This window comes from Poeciliopsis prolifica, unplaced genomic scaffold (genome assembly GCF_027474105.1).
Source record: "Poeciliopsis prolifica strain line A6 unplaced genomic scaffold, Auburn_PproV2 SCAFFOLD001, whole genome shotgun sequence".
NCBI lineage: Eukaryota > Metazoa > Chordata > Actinopteri > Cyprinodontiformes > Poeciliidae > Poeciliopsis > Poeciliopsis prolifica.
The window spans coordinates 19,874,847-19,893,159 of record NW_026562376.1 but is presented as its reverse complement, the minus strand read 5'-3'; the positions used below and the strand labels follow the sequence as shown (position 1 = coordinate 19,893,159).

General features: G+C 42.9%; 1 protein-coding gene across 8 annotated transcripts in view; it reads left to right on the top strand.

The window, feature by feature from the left end:
• The first annotated feature begins 5,639 nt into the window (after window positions 1–5,639).
• The window catches only part of LOC129379246 (CUGBP Elav-like family member 2), a 35,797-nt gene continuing 23,123 nt past the window's right edge, over window positions 5,640–18,313 (top strand). For 2 of the 8 annotated variants that reach the window (XM_055060379.1, XM_055060230.1), the window contains exon 1: window positions 5,646–5,857. In XM_055060379.1, the coding sequence (XP_054916354.1) occupies window positions 5,745–5,857 (113 nt within the window). In that variant the 5' untranslated portion in view covers window positions 5,646–5,744. Of the gene's footprint in view, window positions 5,858–9,788; window positions 10,177–18,313 lie in introns of those variants that run through there. The other 6 variants (XM_055060300.1, XM_055060160.1, XM_055059973.1 and 3 more) reach the window with 5 other exon arrangements.

Sequence of the window (18,313 nt, the reverse complement as noted above, 5' to 3'; positions counted from 1 at the left end):
TTTTAGCCCTCTTTTTTTTGTTGTCTTTCTTTCTTCTTTACTGCTTCACTTTCAACTTGACACTGGTCCGTGCTCAGGCTGAGGGTTTGCCCTCTGGATGTCTGACGCAGCAGAAAGGACCCATTACATCTGCTTATAATTACACGTTTGCTTACTGGAGCCTTTCTAGTGAAACGAGTAAATATTACTTTTCTAGTATTCACGTCCATATTTGGCCTTAAACTCCTATTTTTCCAGCTAAAGTGAGCTGATCCCGTCAGACGGTGCAGTGCAGCCGTTCCTTTCTGCAGGAAGCTATGCACGGGTTTTTAACGGCCCTGAGAAGATCAGCTCCCCCCTCTGCCCCCCCACTCAAAGGATTTTGCACAGAGTGTTGCTGTTTCCTGCACTCTGTGCAAAATAGCAACATATTTTACGATCCCTCAGCAGCCTTTTAAAAGGCCGGCCTTTAAAGGACGAAACGAAACAAAACAAAACAAAAAAAGGCACTGTAAAACAGGATTCCCTGAGTTATCAGACAACATTTAATGATGTGGGGTCTACATGTGTGATCTCACTCTTTCCATTCTTTGAAGCGAAGCGCAGAAATGAACCGCCTGCAGGAGGAAGAGAAGCCAGATCTTTCATGTGCAACAGGAGCTTTCATTAGTAGTCATCGACTGACTCTACTTCATCTTCTTCATCATCTTCTTCTTCTGTGGCTGTGGCTCTGTGGAAGTGCAACGTCAAGGCCAGGCTGGTGTTTGGTGTTTTGCTTCCACAGGGCCACTGGGAACATGGAAAATTCCCTGCAACTGTGGGGTTTCAACAGAATATTGTGCCATATATCCACTCAGGGAAACACTGATATTTACCAAGAACCTTATTTAATGATTTTAAAGCTTGTCCTGAAGTGATATCTTGTGTTTTAGATTGTATTTTGTGCACTTTACAATCGTAAATAAATGTTTTGCTAAAATAAACAAACAAAAAAATAAAATCTTGTTCTTATTTACTTTTCTGCGGCGTGAATCTCTGGCTGAAAGGGGAAGTTTACATGTTGAAATCACACCCTAGCGGCCATAAAATATAATAAAATCTAGATAAATTACTTGCGGTCAACGCAACTAAGGTAAATGCCTAGGCTAGTTTTAATATATCTAATATTCAGTGTCAGGTTGAGCTCTTGGTGCAGGATCAGACTCACTCTGCCTGCTGTTCAGCACCAGGAGCAAATGTAACTTAAGCTAAACGTGCCACACCCAATGATTCAAGAAGCTGTTACAAATCATTATTATTATTATTATTATTTTCCTCAAGCATTCACTTTTAAAGTTTTGCTGAACAAAAGAACAATTAAAAAATAAAATCTTTCACTTAACTTCTCTGTCTCTCTTTGTGCAGATGGCCTCGGTGGAAATCCACTCGGTGTCATCTGATGAAAGAGAATCGAGGAGGAAGTGGGGGGAAAAAAATTGATGTGCGACCAAAAGAAAGGGGGAAGTGAAAGGACTCGCCTGCCCATGCAAAAGCGAGGCAGTCAATCGCCACAGACGAGGGTTTGACAAACACACACACACACACACAGTCAGGCACTCAGGAATGAAACGATTAAGCTTTGAAATTATTTGCAGCTACGTTCAGGATGAAACCTTCCTCTGTCTCTCTCTCTCTCTCTCTTCGCTCACGGCTGAAAGTGTCAGCTTTCCCTCCGGGTCACACGACCCGGTGTCAGGTCTCATACAGTCAAAGCTTGTGGCTTGCATCTGTTGGATCATAAATTTCACTGTACGTCGCCTCGGAAGATAGAGCTGTGAGACGTCTGACAGAAACAAAACTATATATATATATATAAAAAAAAACATCTTCATTTCTTTTAAGGTCAACTGAGCTCTTCCCCTCCATCAAGATACACATTAAATACACAACTCTCATGTGTTTTGTTGACACTTTTTTAAGGTGGAAAGAGTTTCAAGTACTTTATTAAACCCCCTGTTTTCAGCCTGACACTCCAAAATCACATCCAATGCAGATATTTCCCAAGGACCGGGCGATGAAAGCAAATATATCCCGAAACCTTTAGACGCGTGTCCCAGAGAACGGTTCAATCCATCAGGCAGAAAATAGAACAAGTATGCAGCGTGCTTAAACTGACCGGCTGAGCAAGGAGAGCATTAATAGCTCAGCTCAGAAACATGCTGATATGCTTACTCTGGAGGGGCTGCAAGGCCCACAGCTCGGGTGGGAGAAGCTCCGATAAGATTAGATTTAAAGAGAAAGAAAAAAAAATCTAACTATTTGGCCTAAAAATGCCACAAATCAAACACTGCAACCACTCTGGATGCATAATCCCAAACGCCGCAGCTTTCCAGTTTGACCCGGATTGAGTCGTTCTGCAAAGAAAGTGGGATCGAAACCAATAAACGCAACGCGGCTTTCCAGATGAAACCGGTGTGCTGCTTTAGCCGTGCGTTGAGCTATCGAGTAAAAAAAAAAAAAAACCCCGATAGTAAAACAGACGTGTCGCTGGGGGGGAAGAGCCAAAACGTCACAACCGTCAAACAAAAACGTTTCAGAGGCACTTCGAGGCCCTCCACCTGCGACACGCCGCCATGCTGATGCTGTGCGGGATGCGCACCCATTACCGACCTGTGCTGATTAGTTTTAATTCCTTATCGGCGGAGCTCACAAAACCTTGTTTGTCTTCTGCACGCTCCGCAGAGCAGAATGCTCGCCGAGCCGAGACGGTTTCGGTTCTAAACCGCAGAAACACAGACGGTGTTTGTCTGCTCGAAACGGTCCCCAGAGGAGCCGAGGACTGGTGAAAAAGGGAAAGCTTTCGCTCATCCCGAGGCCACCTGCAGCGCCCTAAACATGTTGCTGCAGTAATTCGACTTGTTACGCTGCAGACTCGAGTGCTTTATTTTGTGTGTGTTTTTCAGCCGCAGCAGCAGCAGCAGCAGCACACACACACACACACACACACACACACACACACACACACACACACACACACACACACACACACACACACACACACACACACGGGAGCCCCAGCAACACTCCCTTTCACATTCGCAGTGAATGCAAGCAGGATGTGGCCACTTCTTGCACACACACACACACACACACACCTCAGATGCGTTCGGTTTTCACATGGTTTCTTGTGCCTCGGATGCTCTTTTTTAAAAAGGAACAATATGAAGAAGGAAAACTCATCAAGCTCCTGCGCTATTATTTCATCTCTGCAGGGTGTTCTTAGCTGTGAAGGATTAGCAGCACACATGACATCAGGAAGGCTCTCATGTGCTGGTGGATCAGAGCTGCAGCAGAGACTGTCAGTGTGTGCAGAGTGGTAGTCTGTGGCTCTGACAGTAATTCTTAGCAGCATCACATGAAGAAGAAGAAGCAGAACAAGGAGAAGAAGCAAAAGAAGACGGGGGGGAAAAAAATAAATAAATAAATGAAGTCAAAGTGGATTTCAGCTTCGCCGCCTGAAATATTCATGCTGGCAAAAAAGACCAGAGTTAAAACGGAGAGGATTTCTGCGGCATGCCAAAGAGGAACTAGATCCACCTTCCTTCAAACTGGTTCTTGGTTCTGAAACCAAGCGTGCGCACACACACACACACGCACACACACACACACACACACACACACACACACACACACACACACACACACACACACACACACACACACACACACACACTGACCCTGTTCAGATGACTTTACTGTTTAATGTCACATTACAAACAGTGGGGACCCAATACCTGTGGGAGACCGAGACCTACATTCAGCTCCTCTTGGGATTGTTTTTTATTTTTGTGAAAGTAACGTTGTAATAAACGGCTTCCAGGTTTTTAATCTGAAGGCGCACGCCTGCAGAGTCTTCACAGCGTTAGTCATGTGAGGAAAATGCTTTTTTTTCTTCTTCTTTTTCTTTTTTTTTTTTTTTGGCAGCTTCAAAGGCGGCTTTGTCTTCCTCGCACTCCTACCTACACGGCTCAGAACACAGTCAAATGAGCTTTGTCTAATGCAAATTAAGGCGTTGGGCTCTTTTGAGTCGTTCCAACGTGCTGCTGAATCCTGCCATCAGATAGTTCCCCCTCTCTCTTCCTCATTCACCCCTGGTTGATATTCAGATGTAATATAAATTCATCCTGCTGCAGAAATGTATGCAGGCATGTGTAGGTCATACTTTGGGACTGGTGGAGCTGCCTGCAACGGCTGTCCAAGCTATAAATGACCTTTGACCCCCCCCAACAGCGCCGGACCACATGTAGGCTGTGTGTAGGCCGGAGCGGCGAACGTGTCTGCTGCTTTTTCGTCCTGCTCTGCCTGCAGCCTTTTCTGGGTTCCCAAAAAACTCTTTTGTTGTCGGTATTTACTGACGTGAGGCTGACAGGAATAGTACACCAGCATTTCACTTTTTCAAATTGCACCCACACGTTTAGGTGAACTGTAGAGGGATTCCATTTTGCAGAACGACACAAAGTCGCTCGCGAAGGCCAACGAAAATGATCGGCGGTTTTTAAAATGTCTCACAAATAAAAACTGGTAATGTGTATTTTGGCCTTCGTCCGTCCGTCCATCCGTCCGTTCGTCCATCCATCCGTCCATCCGTCCGTTCGTCCATCCATCCATCCATCCATCCATCCATCCAAGCTGGAGAGAGCTTTTTCAGGGGATGTCTCGGTTTTGGCACAAAATGCTCTTTCTTTACACCGACACCTCTGAATGACATCCGTCGGAACCAGCTGTATGTCGCTGGCCGGTCCGAGCAGAAGAAGAAGGCGAACAGAACGGTCATGTAAGTGAGTGGGTGACCTTAAGTGGAAAAAAAAAAAGTTCGCTACAAGCAAACTCGTGGAAGACGGCGCTCTGATCAGACAAGACCGCAGTGGGACTGTAGGGTCTACATGCAAAACGTAACTCCGTTACAAGAATCGAACCCACAATTTTTTAAATCTTGCAACGTCGACTGAGCGTATTCAGAGAAAAATGACAAGTCTGAAAAATAACACTAAAGTGCAAAGCACTTCTGCTTACAGTCAGCAGACTGACGAGAAGAGTTGGACTCGAAGTCTCTCGTCGAACATTGTTGTGAGCATACAGACAAACTGAGTGGCACGTTCAGTCATGAGATGCCAAGATGCGCATTTACAAGCAGAATGATGGAATCAGATATTACAAGAAAGTTTGCAGGATACAGTTGTTCTGCTTTGGGCCACCATTGGGAGCACCGTTTCAACTTCATGCCAGCATCCACAGAAATGTGTCACAGACCCAGCAACGGGCCCAGGATGAGATCTTCTGGCATCTCAGGTGACGTTTCCTCATATCCCCCTCTTCCCTCTCTTTCTCTCTCTCTCAGCTGACAGTGGGAATTCATCGCCCGTTGTCAATGTTCTGAAGTTTTCCCAAATATGACTTTCTATTAGTACACGAGTGCTGCCATGGACACGGCTCCACAGCCTGCGAGCCGGGCTGCCGCGGGCGGCACAATGCATTAGCACACGATGAGCTGTCAGAGAGGATTATTTCAGCCACCACAGTCAGCGAAGGGGGTGGGAGCTGCTCTGCTGCACCGAAGCAAGGAGAAAGAGTGGGTGGGAGGCAGATAAAGGAAAGAGGAATCACACAGATAGAGGGAAGAGCGGAACTAGTCAAACAAAAACAAACAAACCAAAAAAAAAAAACCCCAACAACAACAAAAAAAAGTGTCCATTGCATCAGTTGGATTTGTCTTTTCCAGAGCAGCGATGTTGGAGCACTCCTCTGAGCTGGCCCTGGTGCAGAGTCTGTATGCCAACAGCATGCGCTGCCCCCCCTCTGCGGCCGGGATCTCTGTCAGGAATGAGGACCTGTCTATGAGGTACGTTTCTGGGGCTGGCCCCCTCATTCGGTTTTGGATAAGCTTTCGTGGAGCAGCCCCGTATTTGGACTGCCTCTTTGTCTGGACTGGATTTTGTCACAGGATGTATTGTTTCCAGTTGAGCGTTCTCCCATGCTGCGCCTGTAGGCAGGATGGTCTCTGTGTGGCGTGTCCATAAGTGTGTGTGTATTTCTGCATGTGTGTGTGTGTGTGTGTGTGTGTGTGCGCGCGTGTGTCATCTCTCCGACTGGGTTTAGCTTTTAAATCAACTAATTATTGCACGGGAGAAAGAGGAAGATGGGCACGAGTCTGTTTTGCTTTAACTTAGATCTCACCCTCGGAGCATTTGGTTTCAAGTTCTTCAACAGTTTCTGGAAATGTGAATAAAAGAGAAGAGGATGATGGAAACAAACTCAGAGACGAGACGTCAACAAAAGGCACCTGGATGTTCAGAGTTCTGTCGAAAACAGCTAAAAATATCAATTGTCATGCAAATATGGAGAAGCCTTTCTGTGCAAATTTGCAGAAGTGAAGCGACGAGGCAAAACCGTGCTCAATCGGTCTTATCTGGACCGGGGCAGATTTCCTTCACACACACAGCTTGATAAGATGTAGTTCACTCTCTCCATTTTGAGAACACTTCAGCTGCTCCTCAAATCATTCTATGACCAAATATATATATATATATAATAATAATAATAATAAATCCAGAGTTGAGAAATAAAAAGTGTGCTCTTAGGAGCTGATCTCATTTGAAGCTGACCTATTTTTACGCCCTGCAGTTTGAGATGAAGTGGAGCGAATTTCAATTTAAAAGCACGGGGGGGGGGGGGGGGGGGGGGGGGGGGTTGTTGATGATGTTGAGGGTGATGATGTGACTTCTTATTTATTTATCTTTTAAGTCTGCTGCATGAGGAGGATGTGTTTGATGTAAACAACAAAAGCATGGCGGCATGGGGAAGATTAAAATGGGATTACAGTGGAAGTAATCTGAGATTAAGAATCAAGCATTAGGAGGTGCCGGCAACTCAACACCGGCGGCCTGTGACTTCAACTCAAAACGGACATCTGATAGGAAAAGCAAATGCATACCAGAAATAATTTTTAAAAAAATATGTGCATGCTGAATGCATCCTTCACCTCCATGAACTAATTAAACCTAAGGTAATATGTGTTCAGACGGGTTTACATTATTATTGTGTTTAGCCTCCATCTTGATGAAACCTGATTCTCCAGAAAGGTTTCGCACAACCTTTTTATAGCAGCCCCCCTCCAGCTCAATGGCAGCTCCCGCAGGATCGCGGGCTTCTCTGTGCATACCGCAGAGCAGCTTGCATTATCACGTCACGCACACCAGCCTCTTCATAAACACTATTTATTTAATGGAGCGTGCTGAACGCCGGTGCCAGGTCGCCTTGAAATTGCTATGGATACGAGGATTAAGTCAGCTTTCATAAACGGGCTGTTTCTTAACGCTCGCTATGAATAATATGTCAGGACTGCGCAGCTGCCGGGGCCAATAATGAACGGTTCGATAATTAGGCTAAAAACCCCTCCTGTCTCTCGCTGCACTTGACAACGACCCCGCATCGACCCCCCCTCTCCCCGTCGGCCCCCACTCTCTTTCCCGACTCGCCCCCCCCCCGAGCGCGAGGTGGGCCTCGCCCTGCAAATCCGGCTCAACAAAGGAGGATAGGCTCCCCCTCCCCCAGAGAAACAACAGCTCAGCACCGGCACAAAGGGGGATGTGACCTGTGACACTGGCACGGGGGGGGGGGGGGGGGGGACAAGAAAAAACGCATTTCAGCTTTTTCACTTTTTGGCTTTTCTGCAATGTAAACTATGGAACGAGCTGGAACATCAGGGTGACTAACCTAATGATCTTTTAAAATGAATAGTAGAAAAAAAAAAACAGCAGTAAAGATAAATGGAAGAGCGACTGAGGCAAAATGTAAACACTTTCAGTGCTCTGATAAAATCTGCACTCTTACTTCAAACCGCTGATTTAAATTCAGATTCAATGGAGCTCAGAGCTTTCCGCATTTTGCGTTTCTTGCTTTCAAAATCTTGTTCCAACAAGAACAAATATTCAGACGGGACGTTTCGGGTCAGCCCGAGATTCATGGTCCAGTCTCACCCAGGCGTGCGGCGGTAACAGCACTCAGGTGGTTCACACACTCTGGTACAGTAATGCTCTTCCATCTTTGTCTGAACACCTCCATTTTTCAGCTTGCAGTCACTCATTCCATTACGTGAGCATCTTTCACTCTCTGTGTCCACTGACCAATGGGAGGCGGCGGTTTCGCACACTTCCAAGCCTTTTTCATCATTGTTTTTTTTTTTAATCAGTGAGAATATTTGAAAACTGTGAATGTAGGTTGTATTCCAAGGTGCCCAGCAAAAGCATCGATCAAATCCTTTTACTTCCTGTCATGCAAGCACAAGCTTCCAGAGGAATGAAACGACTCGATGCTTTGTGGAACCACCTTCATCCGCAACGACAGCAGAAACGCACAATCTGGAGATGGAAATTTCTTCTTTGCGAAACAGGCCAAGCTTGGTCAGATTGCGTAGGAAGCTCCTGTGAGTGGGAGTTTTCAAGTCTTGCAAGAATTCTCAACTGGAATCAGGTCTGGGCTTTGACTGGGCCGTTCCAACTCACAAATCTGCTTTGGTCCGGGCGATTTAGTTTTCGCAGATTTTCTGTCTTGCCTCCCTAATTTTACCTGCATCTATCTCCCCGTCGACTCTAACCGGCGTCCGTCGCCCCGCCGGAGGAAACCCGACCCACATGTTGTTGCCGAGATGATTTGAGATGCAGATGATGTGTTCGCAAGGATGCACGGTGTTTCTTTCACATATGGCGCTTTCTATGACAGCTTAGTTTTGGTCTTGTGTGACCAGAGACCCGACCTCTTTCACATGTTTGCTGTGCTCTGTGGATGATGGTTGGCTTTCTTCTTGCAACTCTGCCACATAAAGGCAAGATTTGTGGTGTGCACCACTAATAGTCGTCCTGTCGACAGACTTTCCCATCTGATCTGTAAATCTTTGCAGTTACCATGCCTTCTTTGGTTAATTCACGACGTAATGCTTACCCATTTAGGTCTCTTTCGGTTTTTGGATGCTGTATTGAACAGTTCTCTGTAAGATATTTAATGACTGGGTTGTGGTTTTTACAACCAACTCCGTTTTAAACTTCTACCCAACTTTACTCCTGACTTGCCTGCCTGCTGTGTTCTTTGGTCTTCACGATAATGTTTGCTCTGCGACCGCAATGATTTATGTTTTTAACAAACCGTCCGGGCCTTTTCAGAGCACTTCCTGTCCTGTACTTGAAGGTGACTTCACACTGGATTTTATCTTGGGGTGACTGTGTAAATGGGGCTGAGTACAAATAAATGCCACATTTTGCTGTCCTTTCTTCACATTTGTGCTGGACTCAGTGTCCATAAGAGAAATCAAAACCTACAAGAGGGTTGACAAGAGGTGGAAATGTCCAAGGGGTATTCAAACTGCGAAACGCTATTCGAGGAAAGAAGCAAATATATATATATATATATATATATATATATATATATATATATATATATATATATATATATATATATATATATATATATATATATATATATATATATATATATATATATATAATAATATTTTTCCTCCACGTCTGCTATTTCTTTTCAAACTGCTGTTATCGCTCCAAAACTCCCTCCTCAAAAATAGCTTTGCCCCTTATCAGCGACTGTAATATCCGCAGGAATATGAATCAAGCAGAACCATTTCTAAATAGGACCGCAGAGAGAGAGAACCTTCCAACATAGAAGCACAGCAACCATTCTGCTGCCAGTAATAGATAATAAAGTCTCCACGGAGCACCAAGTGGGGCACAGATTAATTTTATATGGGGGTCAGAGATGCTTGCTGCTGCTGCTGCTGGCGGCGTGGTTTCAGACTTCTCTGGCTCTGGCCACGCCTCTGCTGTGCTGCAGTTCGGTGAGCAGAGACAGAAAGCGGCTCGCCTTGCCTGAGCTTATTCCATTCGGAAGACCAGGGAGAACCAAGGCGGACGCTGGTTGCCCCCCTCCTCTCTCTCTCTCGCTCGCTCGCTCCCATGCAGCTTTGAAGAAGAAGACGCCCCCTCCCTGCACCTGCTCCGCTTCGTCTTCTCGTCTCGCAGGAGTTCAGCCTCTCGCTCTGTGCGGGCGTCGCTTCTCTCATTGTTCGACGCTGTTTCTGAGCATGACTTCGACGTACAACCTAGATTTCCTGCCCCTCTCCGAAAGTCGGTTAATGACTTCGAGCGACACAATGTAAGTAGCTCGGGAATCAATTTCTGTCGTGTTGCCGTTTCACTTCTTCAGGCTCGAAAAGCCCCGTGAGTGTTTTTTTTTTTGAGGGGGAGGGAAAAAAAACAACACAGTTAAGGCTAGCGCTAGCTTCCTGGTATGCTAACATTGCTAACAGCGGTGACGGGATCCGCTCACCTGGAGTTCAACTCCGTCGTTTAAAGTTTGAAGACTGCCAACAAGGGGAGCTGCCGTGTTTCAGTTTGGACAATTAACTCGTCTCTAAGAGCGAGGCCTGGCGCTGTTCGGGAGTTAAAACCGTGAGGGTTTTTGTGTTTTTTTTTTGTGTCGAGGAATAAACGCGGTTAGCTGCGCGGGGCGCAGCACAGTCGACTGACATGTGCTTCCGGAGATCACACGTTTCAGTATCGGTCCAGAAAAACAACCCTGTGGCAGCTTGTCCAAACACCGAGCTCTTATCTGTTTGTGCTTCTGTAACTGAACAAACGCAGCACCTCCTTCGTGTTCGGAGCCCTGACGTTGCACGAGCGAACAGGTTCTGAGAGCCCAGGCGACACGGAAGGTGTTTAATGTCGCTTTAAGGCTGAGCTCCCTCGACCACTTCAGCTCGTTGTTTGCCGAATATTGACAGGCTCCGTCGGCATTTGTTTCCCCAGCAGTTACACAAGCGGAGGCTTGTCCGAGGCCCCCTTTTAGTGTCGATAACAGACGTCGTTGTCAACGTCCATGTTGAAACGCGACTGCTTAACGGCAGAAAACACGCGGTTTGCGACATTATTGAGCCGTTAATGGAGGTCTTGTGACAGAGTATGTAAACAAGACAGAGGGCTGGGGGTGCTCACCAGCGCTGCTCTCATCGCATTACCTTGTTTTATGTGGGAAACAAGATGGAAGTTGAGCAATGTAGTGCAGAAAAAAAAATGTAGCAGGTCAATGACACGTCAAACTTGGATGTTGTCTTTTTTTTCTCAATTTTAATCTCTGAATTTTCCCCTCCTCATATGCCTTGGGGGAAAAAAGCAAAGACAGATCATCTAGTTTTAGTTTTTTTTTTTCTCCATTTCAATTATTTATTGGTGTGATTTATCTCTCTCTTTCTACCAAAAACTAGACGATAAAAGTCTCTAGTTTGGTGCTTTAGTCTTGACTATTTTTTACTTAGAAGGACAGTTTTGTTCACAAAAACCTAAATTCATTTTATTTGTAACTGTCCATAAAGACTTGAATTCATTTTATTTTTTAGTTTTTGTTTATTTATTTTGGATATTTAAAATGTCTTCCAGCTCCAGTGTCAAATGTTCATGAGAACTTGAAGGTTATTGGCCTTTTAGAATGTTGCTCTTGCATTATTATTTTATCATTATATTCCTTGAAAATGGTCTCAAAACAACAATATTATTGTGCATCGCGATAACGTCTGGAACAATTTATTGTCCAGCACAATTTGTTATCGCGGCAGGCCTAAATGCTAGCACTGAATCAGGGGTGATGAAGCAAAGGCACATCTAAAACATGTAGGACAGTGGACCCTGAGGACTGGGGTGAAAAACACTTCCAGAGAACTGAACCAAGTGACCCGGGTTTATGTAGTTCTTTTAGTCGGCTCGGTGAGAGGAGACCACGGCGTTCTTCTCTTGTGTGCAACACGGCCGTTTACAAATATTTCTCGTTTTAAGAAGCAATCATAAATGTGGAAATTGGAGCAGTAACCTTCGCTCGCGTTGAAGCAATGGTTTTACAATAGCTCTGAGCTATAAATGGCACCTCTGTTGCAGGAAGAAAAAAAGGATAATCTGTGCAATAAGCACAATATTTGCAAACCTTGTACATTTTGTGCTTAAGCTTAAATCTATGTATAGAAATTAAATGGGAGATTAATAATTATCCACTGGATTATGACTGTAATAAGTGTGCAGGAGTAGAAATAATTGTTTCCTTTCTGTTTTACTAAACTCTGGTTTTACAGAACATTATGAGAATGTCATACTAACCAATGCCGAGTGGTATTAATTGTTCATTTTCGGTTTCATTATAATGTAAGATGCTTTTTTTTTTTTCCCTGCCAAGAGGAGGTGTAAAACTGGAGCGGCTGTTTTTAATGTAAGAATCACTGAAGGCGGCAACTTTTGGCTGAACTTGCATAACCTTGTAACATTTTGTTTTATCTGGAGCACTGAATTAAAATTTTAAATAGGCACGGATTGGGATGAGATCATTGCTGTATAATGATGGGTAATAGTACCATGGTGTAAAGGGTAATGGCATCTACAACAATTTTAAAAATGTTTCTAATTATGAAGATTTTAATGCATAAAAATGCAAGTGGAAATATTCAAGACAATTTTGTGTTTGCTCTAGACAAGGAGTAAGCGTAGTATCATTTTTATTGTATTTTTTTTTAATTTTATGCTGCTGACTGGAAGTGCACAGCAACAAGTGGCAGAGGGAAAAAACTATGGTTATTGACTTTGCGAAGGCGCTGGTGGGCTGACATGGCTGATAACACGGGACATGGGGGACTGAAGCTGACGATCAGAGCAGAAACGTAGGAAGCCGAAGCAACTAACCCTGCTGCTGTGGTTGATCTGCAACAGAAATATTATGAAAAAGGACCAGAAAGAGACAAACAGCACAGAGCTACTGGTGAATACATTTTCATGAACAAGATTCTTTCGTACAATGTAGAAATGTTTTGGATGCACCGGAGCCAGTGTTTTTGCAACACTGTTTCAGTCTAGAATGATTCTGTTCCTCTGTATTATCATTATTTTTGTATTAAAAAGACATTGACGGGGAAAAGGAAGCGATTATAGCAAAATAAATAATTGCATAACTTCAGTTAAAAATATATTAGTAGACAACGTGGTAGTATATTTGATGATTGTTGTTTTTGTTTTGCAGGTTTGTACATTTAATCCTGAAAATGTTCATATCCCTGGAATTTAGTGCTGCTAGTTATTCAAACTACTACAAATGACTTCATGCGTCCTTCTTCAGCTGAATATTGTTCATATTACTTTACTAAACGTACACTAGTTGATGCTGGAGGCTGCGTCAATCACCCTGGTCAGCTGTGACTCGTCAGTTTGTTCTTAGTCGACCAAGAACGGAGTAAACTTTCTGGATTTTGTTTCACGGCGTCTTCTATGAAATGGCTTCAAATATAATGCCTTCCTGGGCTTTTTCAGGTCTAGTAGTGCCTTGAAAATGATCTGGTCAGGCTCACAGTCAGCTGCTCTGCTCTGAGGGATTCTTCTCTACAAACCCACAGCGTTAACACCTTTCTTCTGCAATTACAGGACTCTCACAGATGACTCGTGGGAAAATCTATGTTATCCCTTTAAGAGTGTAGCTTTTTTCCTACAAAGACATCTTGGAAGTAAGCATATAATGGCCATCATTGTGTTTTACGAGGTAAATCATCCAACTGGTTGTCCAGACATTCTGTTTTTTAGTGTTTAAAGCTAGTGAAAGTACGAGTTCCTTTTAGTACAAATGTTGTTCCACTACATAATGTTTTGTTCACGCTTTCATTCCAGAGTGTCTTATTGACAGGACTTGTGGTGGCGATTACATGTTGATGAAGTTGCATTTGATTGATTTATCTGCCTGGTTGTTGACAGTATGGGTGGATATCAGGGCTTAGATGTGATCCCTTGGCAGCCAGCAGTCATAATGCTATGCCAGTGAGCTAAGTGACACTGTAATCCTTTTTCTTGTGGTTGGCGAACTGTTGATCAGTTTGCAGCGGGAGATCTTTGGCACGGCAACAGGGAGCCGCTCGGGCTAGCTGATCTTTTTCTTCTCCGTTTTGGGATGCTTAAGGACAGCTGTTATCAAAGCGGACACGGAGAGCCAGGAAATAAGTAGTGCTCAGATCTGGTTCGTCACCTGTTTTTTCTGCTTCTGATTGTTTTTTTGAAGTTGTAATTACAAGACTGGAGCCACATGAACAGCTTTGAAATGCTCATACTCATGTCTGCCGTGTCCAGCAGGGGGTTGTTTTAATCAAAGGTTGACCAAATTCTTCCGCAAGCAAAAAATATGGAGGAAAATGCTTAATATTTTTACTGTTGCATACACGTCTGGATCAGAGATTTTTTTTCATCTGAAGTTTGTGTGTAAAGCAAAGCGTTGCAACTTATTCAAAGTTTTAAAAAGGTTTCTGTGGCTGCGATCGAGAGGTGAGTATCTGTTGCTCGCATCAAGTTTTTAATTTGTATAAAAAAAAAAAAAAGTAGTGCAAAGGAAAAGATTGCAACCTAACGTTTGAGAAATAAAGCTGTGCAATTGCATCATGTGCCTGAGCCAGCAAACCAAATTTAGGCCATTCTTGAAACGTGATGGATGGCCTCTCCTCAGCTTAGTTTTAGGGGCCGCAAATGGCCCAGTGGACACCCCAGATCTAAAAGCATTGAATCGCCTATTTCTTTTCAGTCTCTTCTGACATTGAGGCATATCTGCTCACAAGAAGAATTGTTTTTTTAAAGGATGTGCTCAATTTGTAGTCTAGATTTTCAAAATGAAGCAGCTCTTTACTACTCTTCAGAAATGAGTACAGAAAAAAAAGACATTTTGAAATGGAAATCATTGGGTTAGTGTATTTTAAATCGTTAAAGTTTTCCAACTTACAAATATCTGTTAAAAGGCAGCTCTACTTTTAGGAGAAACTGGAGAATAAAGTAGGTTTGGCTAAAACTGTCTTCAAATCAAATGTAGTTGCTTTTGTCTCCCTAGAGTTGCATTGCTGAAGTTCCAGCTGAAGACTTAAATAAATTTCTTGTTGTTCGTCTGCTTGGCTATTGGCTAACAAAAGCTTTTTATTGGCCGACGTCATCGATAACCGCCAGGGACACTTAGTGCGATTATGTAGCTAATGGGCCTGGCCTTGTCATCAGATGCTGGCCGTCTGTTAACACGCAGTCTGTTCAGAGGCTGATTGAACACGTCTGTCTTCATCAGGGGAAATGCAACAATGGAATTGGGCCATTTCGAGCTGAATTGGAGTTGATGCTAGAAGGAAAACGTCTTAATTTCTCATCGGAACCACAAAGTGCTGATTAGCTCAAGCACTTGGTATGGAAATCAAATGGCATTATCCCTCCTTTTGCTTTAGCGCCTGAAGCGACATCCATTCTTGGTGGTTTGTTTTGCAAAACATATGTCAGAGCAATTCTGCATCAAAGGATTTTCAAGTGCTTTGTAAATCCTGCCCCTTCCTATTGAGAAGTTGCAGCTCTAAGTCTGTGGGAGTGATTATTTTTAATCACTCCATGATTATAAAACAAAATGTTGTCAAAGATCCTTAAACAATCTTCTTGTGTGACACAGAAAATTTGAACTGCTTTCAAATAAAACCTGTTTTTGTGCTATTGACTTAACTGATTTGGACAATATTCTCTTAGAAAACTGTTTTTTTAAGATGTTGAGCAATTGGATTTTCAAAAATGTTTCCCGTCATGCTTGACTAGTAAATCCACCACAGGCAAATAGGCTCTCAGCTTCAGTTTTTCTAACATGCACTAAACAACAACAGCAAATGTCTGATCAATAATAATTAAAGCAGCACTATCAAATACTGTCACATTTATAGATTGCAGTAATACCAGGTTAATAGTCTTGGAGTCTGAGATTTGAGTCTTTTTAAGTCTTGGTAAGTCAGTGAAAAAAAATGTCTGTATTTAAAAAAAAAAGTTTCAAAACTTGATTCCCTTTTTCTAGAAGATCTCATTATTTCCAGAGATGTATTAAAACTCAGTAAAAATAAATAAAACGTTAATCTACCCTTCCAATAATTTTTTTTTTATCCTTTTCTTGTTTAAGTCCTGCACAAATATAACAATGGAATCAAAGATCGCAACCATAAATTTTATTCGCGTTGGACAATCAACTAGTAGAAACAGATGATTGAAGGTTTAGGTGCAAAGAAGGTTTTAACCTTCTGACAATTTTGAATGAAACTGTTATTTTATGGTTTGTGTGACAGAAAACCCTGTTACTAAACATAAAATTGTCAAAAACCAAGACGTTTTTTTAGAAATGAAAATTTTCCCTGTTGCTGTCCACTAATATTGCAACTTTTCTAAACTAGAACAGGAAGCCGAGAGATTGCTTTCCATCATTGTCTGTGGAAACACCCACGGTATTGTGACATGGTTTAGCCATGAGTAATGTCCAAACACATGTGCTGAGCTTTTAAAATAATGTGCAGAATCAGGCAAAACGGCTCTTTGTGTGATGGGCACAGTAGAGGTGTCCATGGCATCAAAGCTCACCCCCCCAAAACACACACACCCACACACAAACACACACACGGTCCAGATAAATCACCTGCAACAGTAGACATCCGTCGGTCCGGACTCCGGCTTTGGGTGACGGGTCAGCTGCCGTAGGCCGTCTCCGAGCTTGTCGAACTGTCGCTTGACAAGATTGTTGATGGACGAGCCGCACAAAGTCTCCATCGCTCCGTGACAGTTAAAGTTGAGATGTCTATATTAAGTAAACCATCTCGCCTTGACAGCAGAGTATTTCAGATTTTTTTCTACCTTCCAGAGTATTGCATGAACGATGGGTAAACTTTTATTAAGAAATCATTTTTGTAGTAATAATCAGCTCTACTTTCAATGATGAATATTGATTGCAGTTCAGGCTGCTGCAGCCTGAACTGCAAATAAGCAATCAGATGGTGAGTAATCTAAAGATTATTGAACGACATTCTTTGCCTGGAGCTGATTTATTGGTGAGTGAATAACTTAGTTGCGTGGCAACGCAATTTCTTAATGACTACCAAAATCTCTTAACACGCTTTTGAAACAATTTCTATTACTTAAAACAACAAGCGATACATTCTGGCTGTACAACACATGACTGCGCTTTATTGATGTAATTAACTTTTTCCCTGTCCAATCAGTTCTTGCACACATACTGGTGATGATAAATTTGCAATATAGTCAGACTTGCAGTTTGTAGATGTTTACCTAAAACCTACAGTTGACTATTTTACAGACAGGGTGACTCGGTGTCACTGTAAAAAAGCGGTTATCACATCACTGGTTGAAAACAATCTCTTCTGGATTTCATGTCCGGTTCATTTTCTATGTTCTGCTGCAGAAAATGGCTTGCAGTGCTGACAAGTAGGGAAGAGGCAGCACCAATCTGAGTCATGAGTTTGAAGAGCAGGACTGACGCAACACTGAATTTCGGTGGTTTGGAAACGTTACCTTCAAGGCGGTGTTGTATCATAAACCTGCAGCTAACCGCTACGCAACAGAAAGTAGATTCTTCACACATAATTGTGTCATAACATTTGTGTGTGAAGTCTCTGGTTTCATTTTAGACATTTTTTGTGTTCCCTTTAAGCTTGAAAGCTTTAAATTACCGTACTATCTTGGTCAACTTGCTCTTAATACAACATTGATGTATTTTTATAAAACAACTTAAAAAAAAATCTATATGTGTGTGTACCATTGTCGCTCCATTTCCTAGTGAAGCACTTCAGGTCATGGATTTTCTTCTATGGCTATTAGTTTTACCTGAAGTGATTATTATTATTTTCCTTTAATCTCTATTTTTCCCCTTTTTTTTTCTTTATTCCTCTGTTGGGAGGATTTACAACTGATATAAATCACTTGGCTCAAAATGGCTTGAACATGTCATAAAAAACTGTTTCGCAACACAAGGGTTGTCATTTTAACGGTTAGTCTGGTCATTATGATCATCTGTGTGGTAAAGCAGTAGTTGAATACTTCAAATCCTCAGTTTCAATGTGGTAAATTTGCTATCAGTAGCGTAATGAGATTAAAGCTTTAAACATGTTTTATAGACATCAAGTGAAGTTTCAGGACATTACTGGGCATTAAAGCCACTCTGTAACAGAGGCAGTATAAATGCTTTAATACAGATGCAGTTTGAGATGTTTGCTCTCTGTACACGTAGGGTTTGATCAAAAGCCCCTCAGTAAAATGGTGTGAAAGACCTTTTTGCAACGCTGAATAGTGTTACACACCAGGGCTGCGGCCTGCACAGACGAAACCCTCGACGTGTTGCAAAGCATCCCTCTGACTCGGCCCATTGTGCTGCAGAGGAACGGTGAATAGTGTTCTCCAGCATGGGGTAACAATCACATATTGTTCGCCTGCTG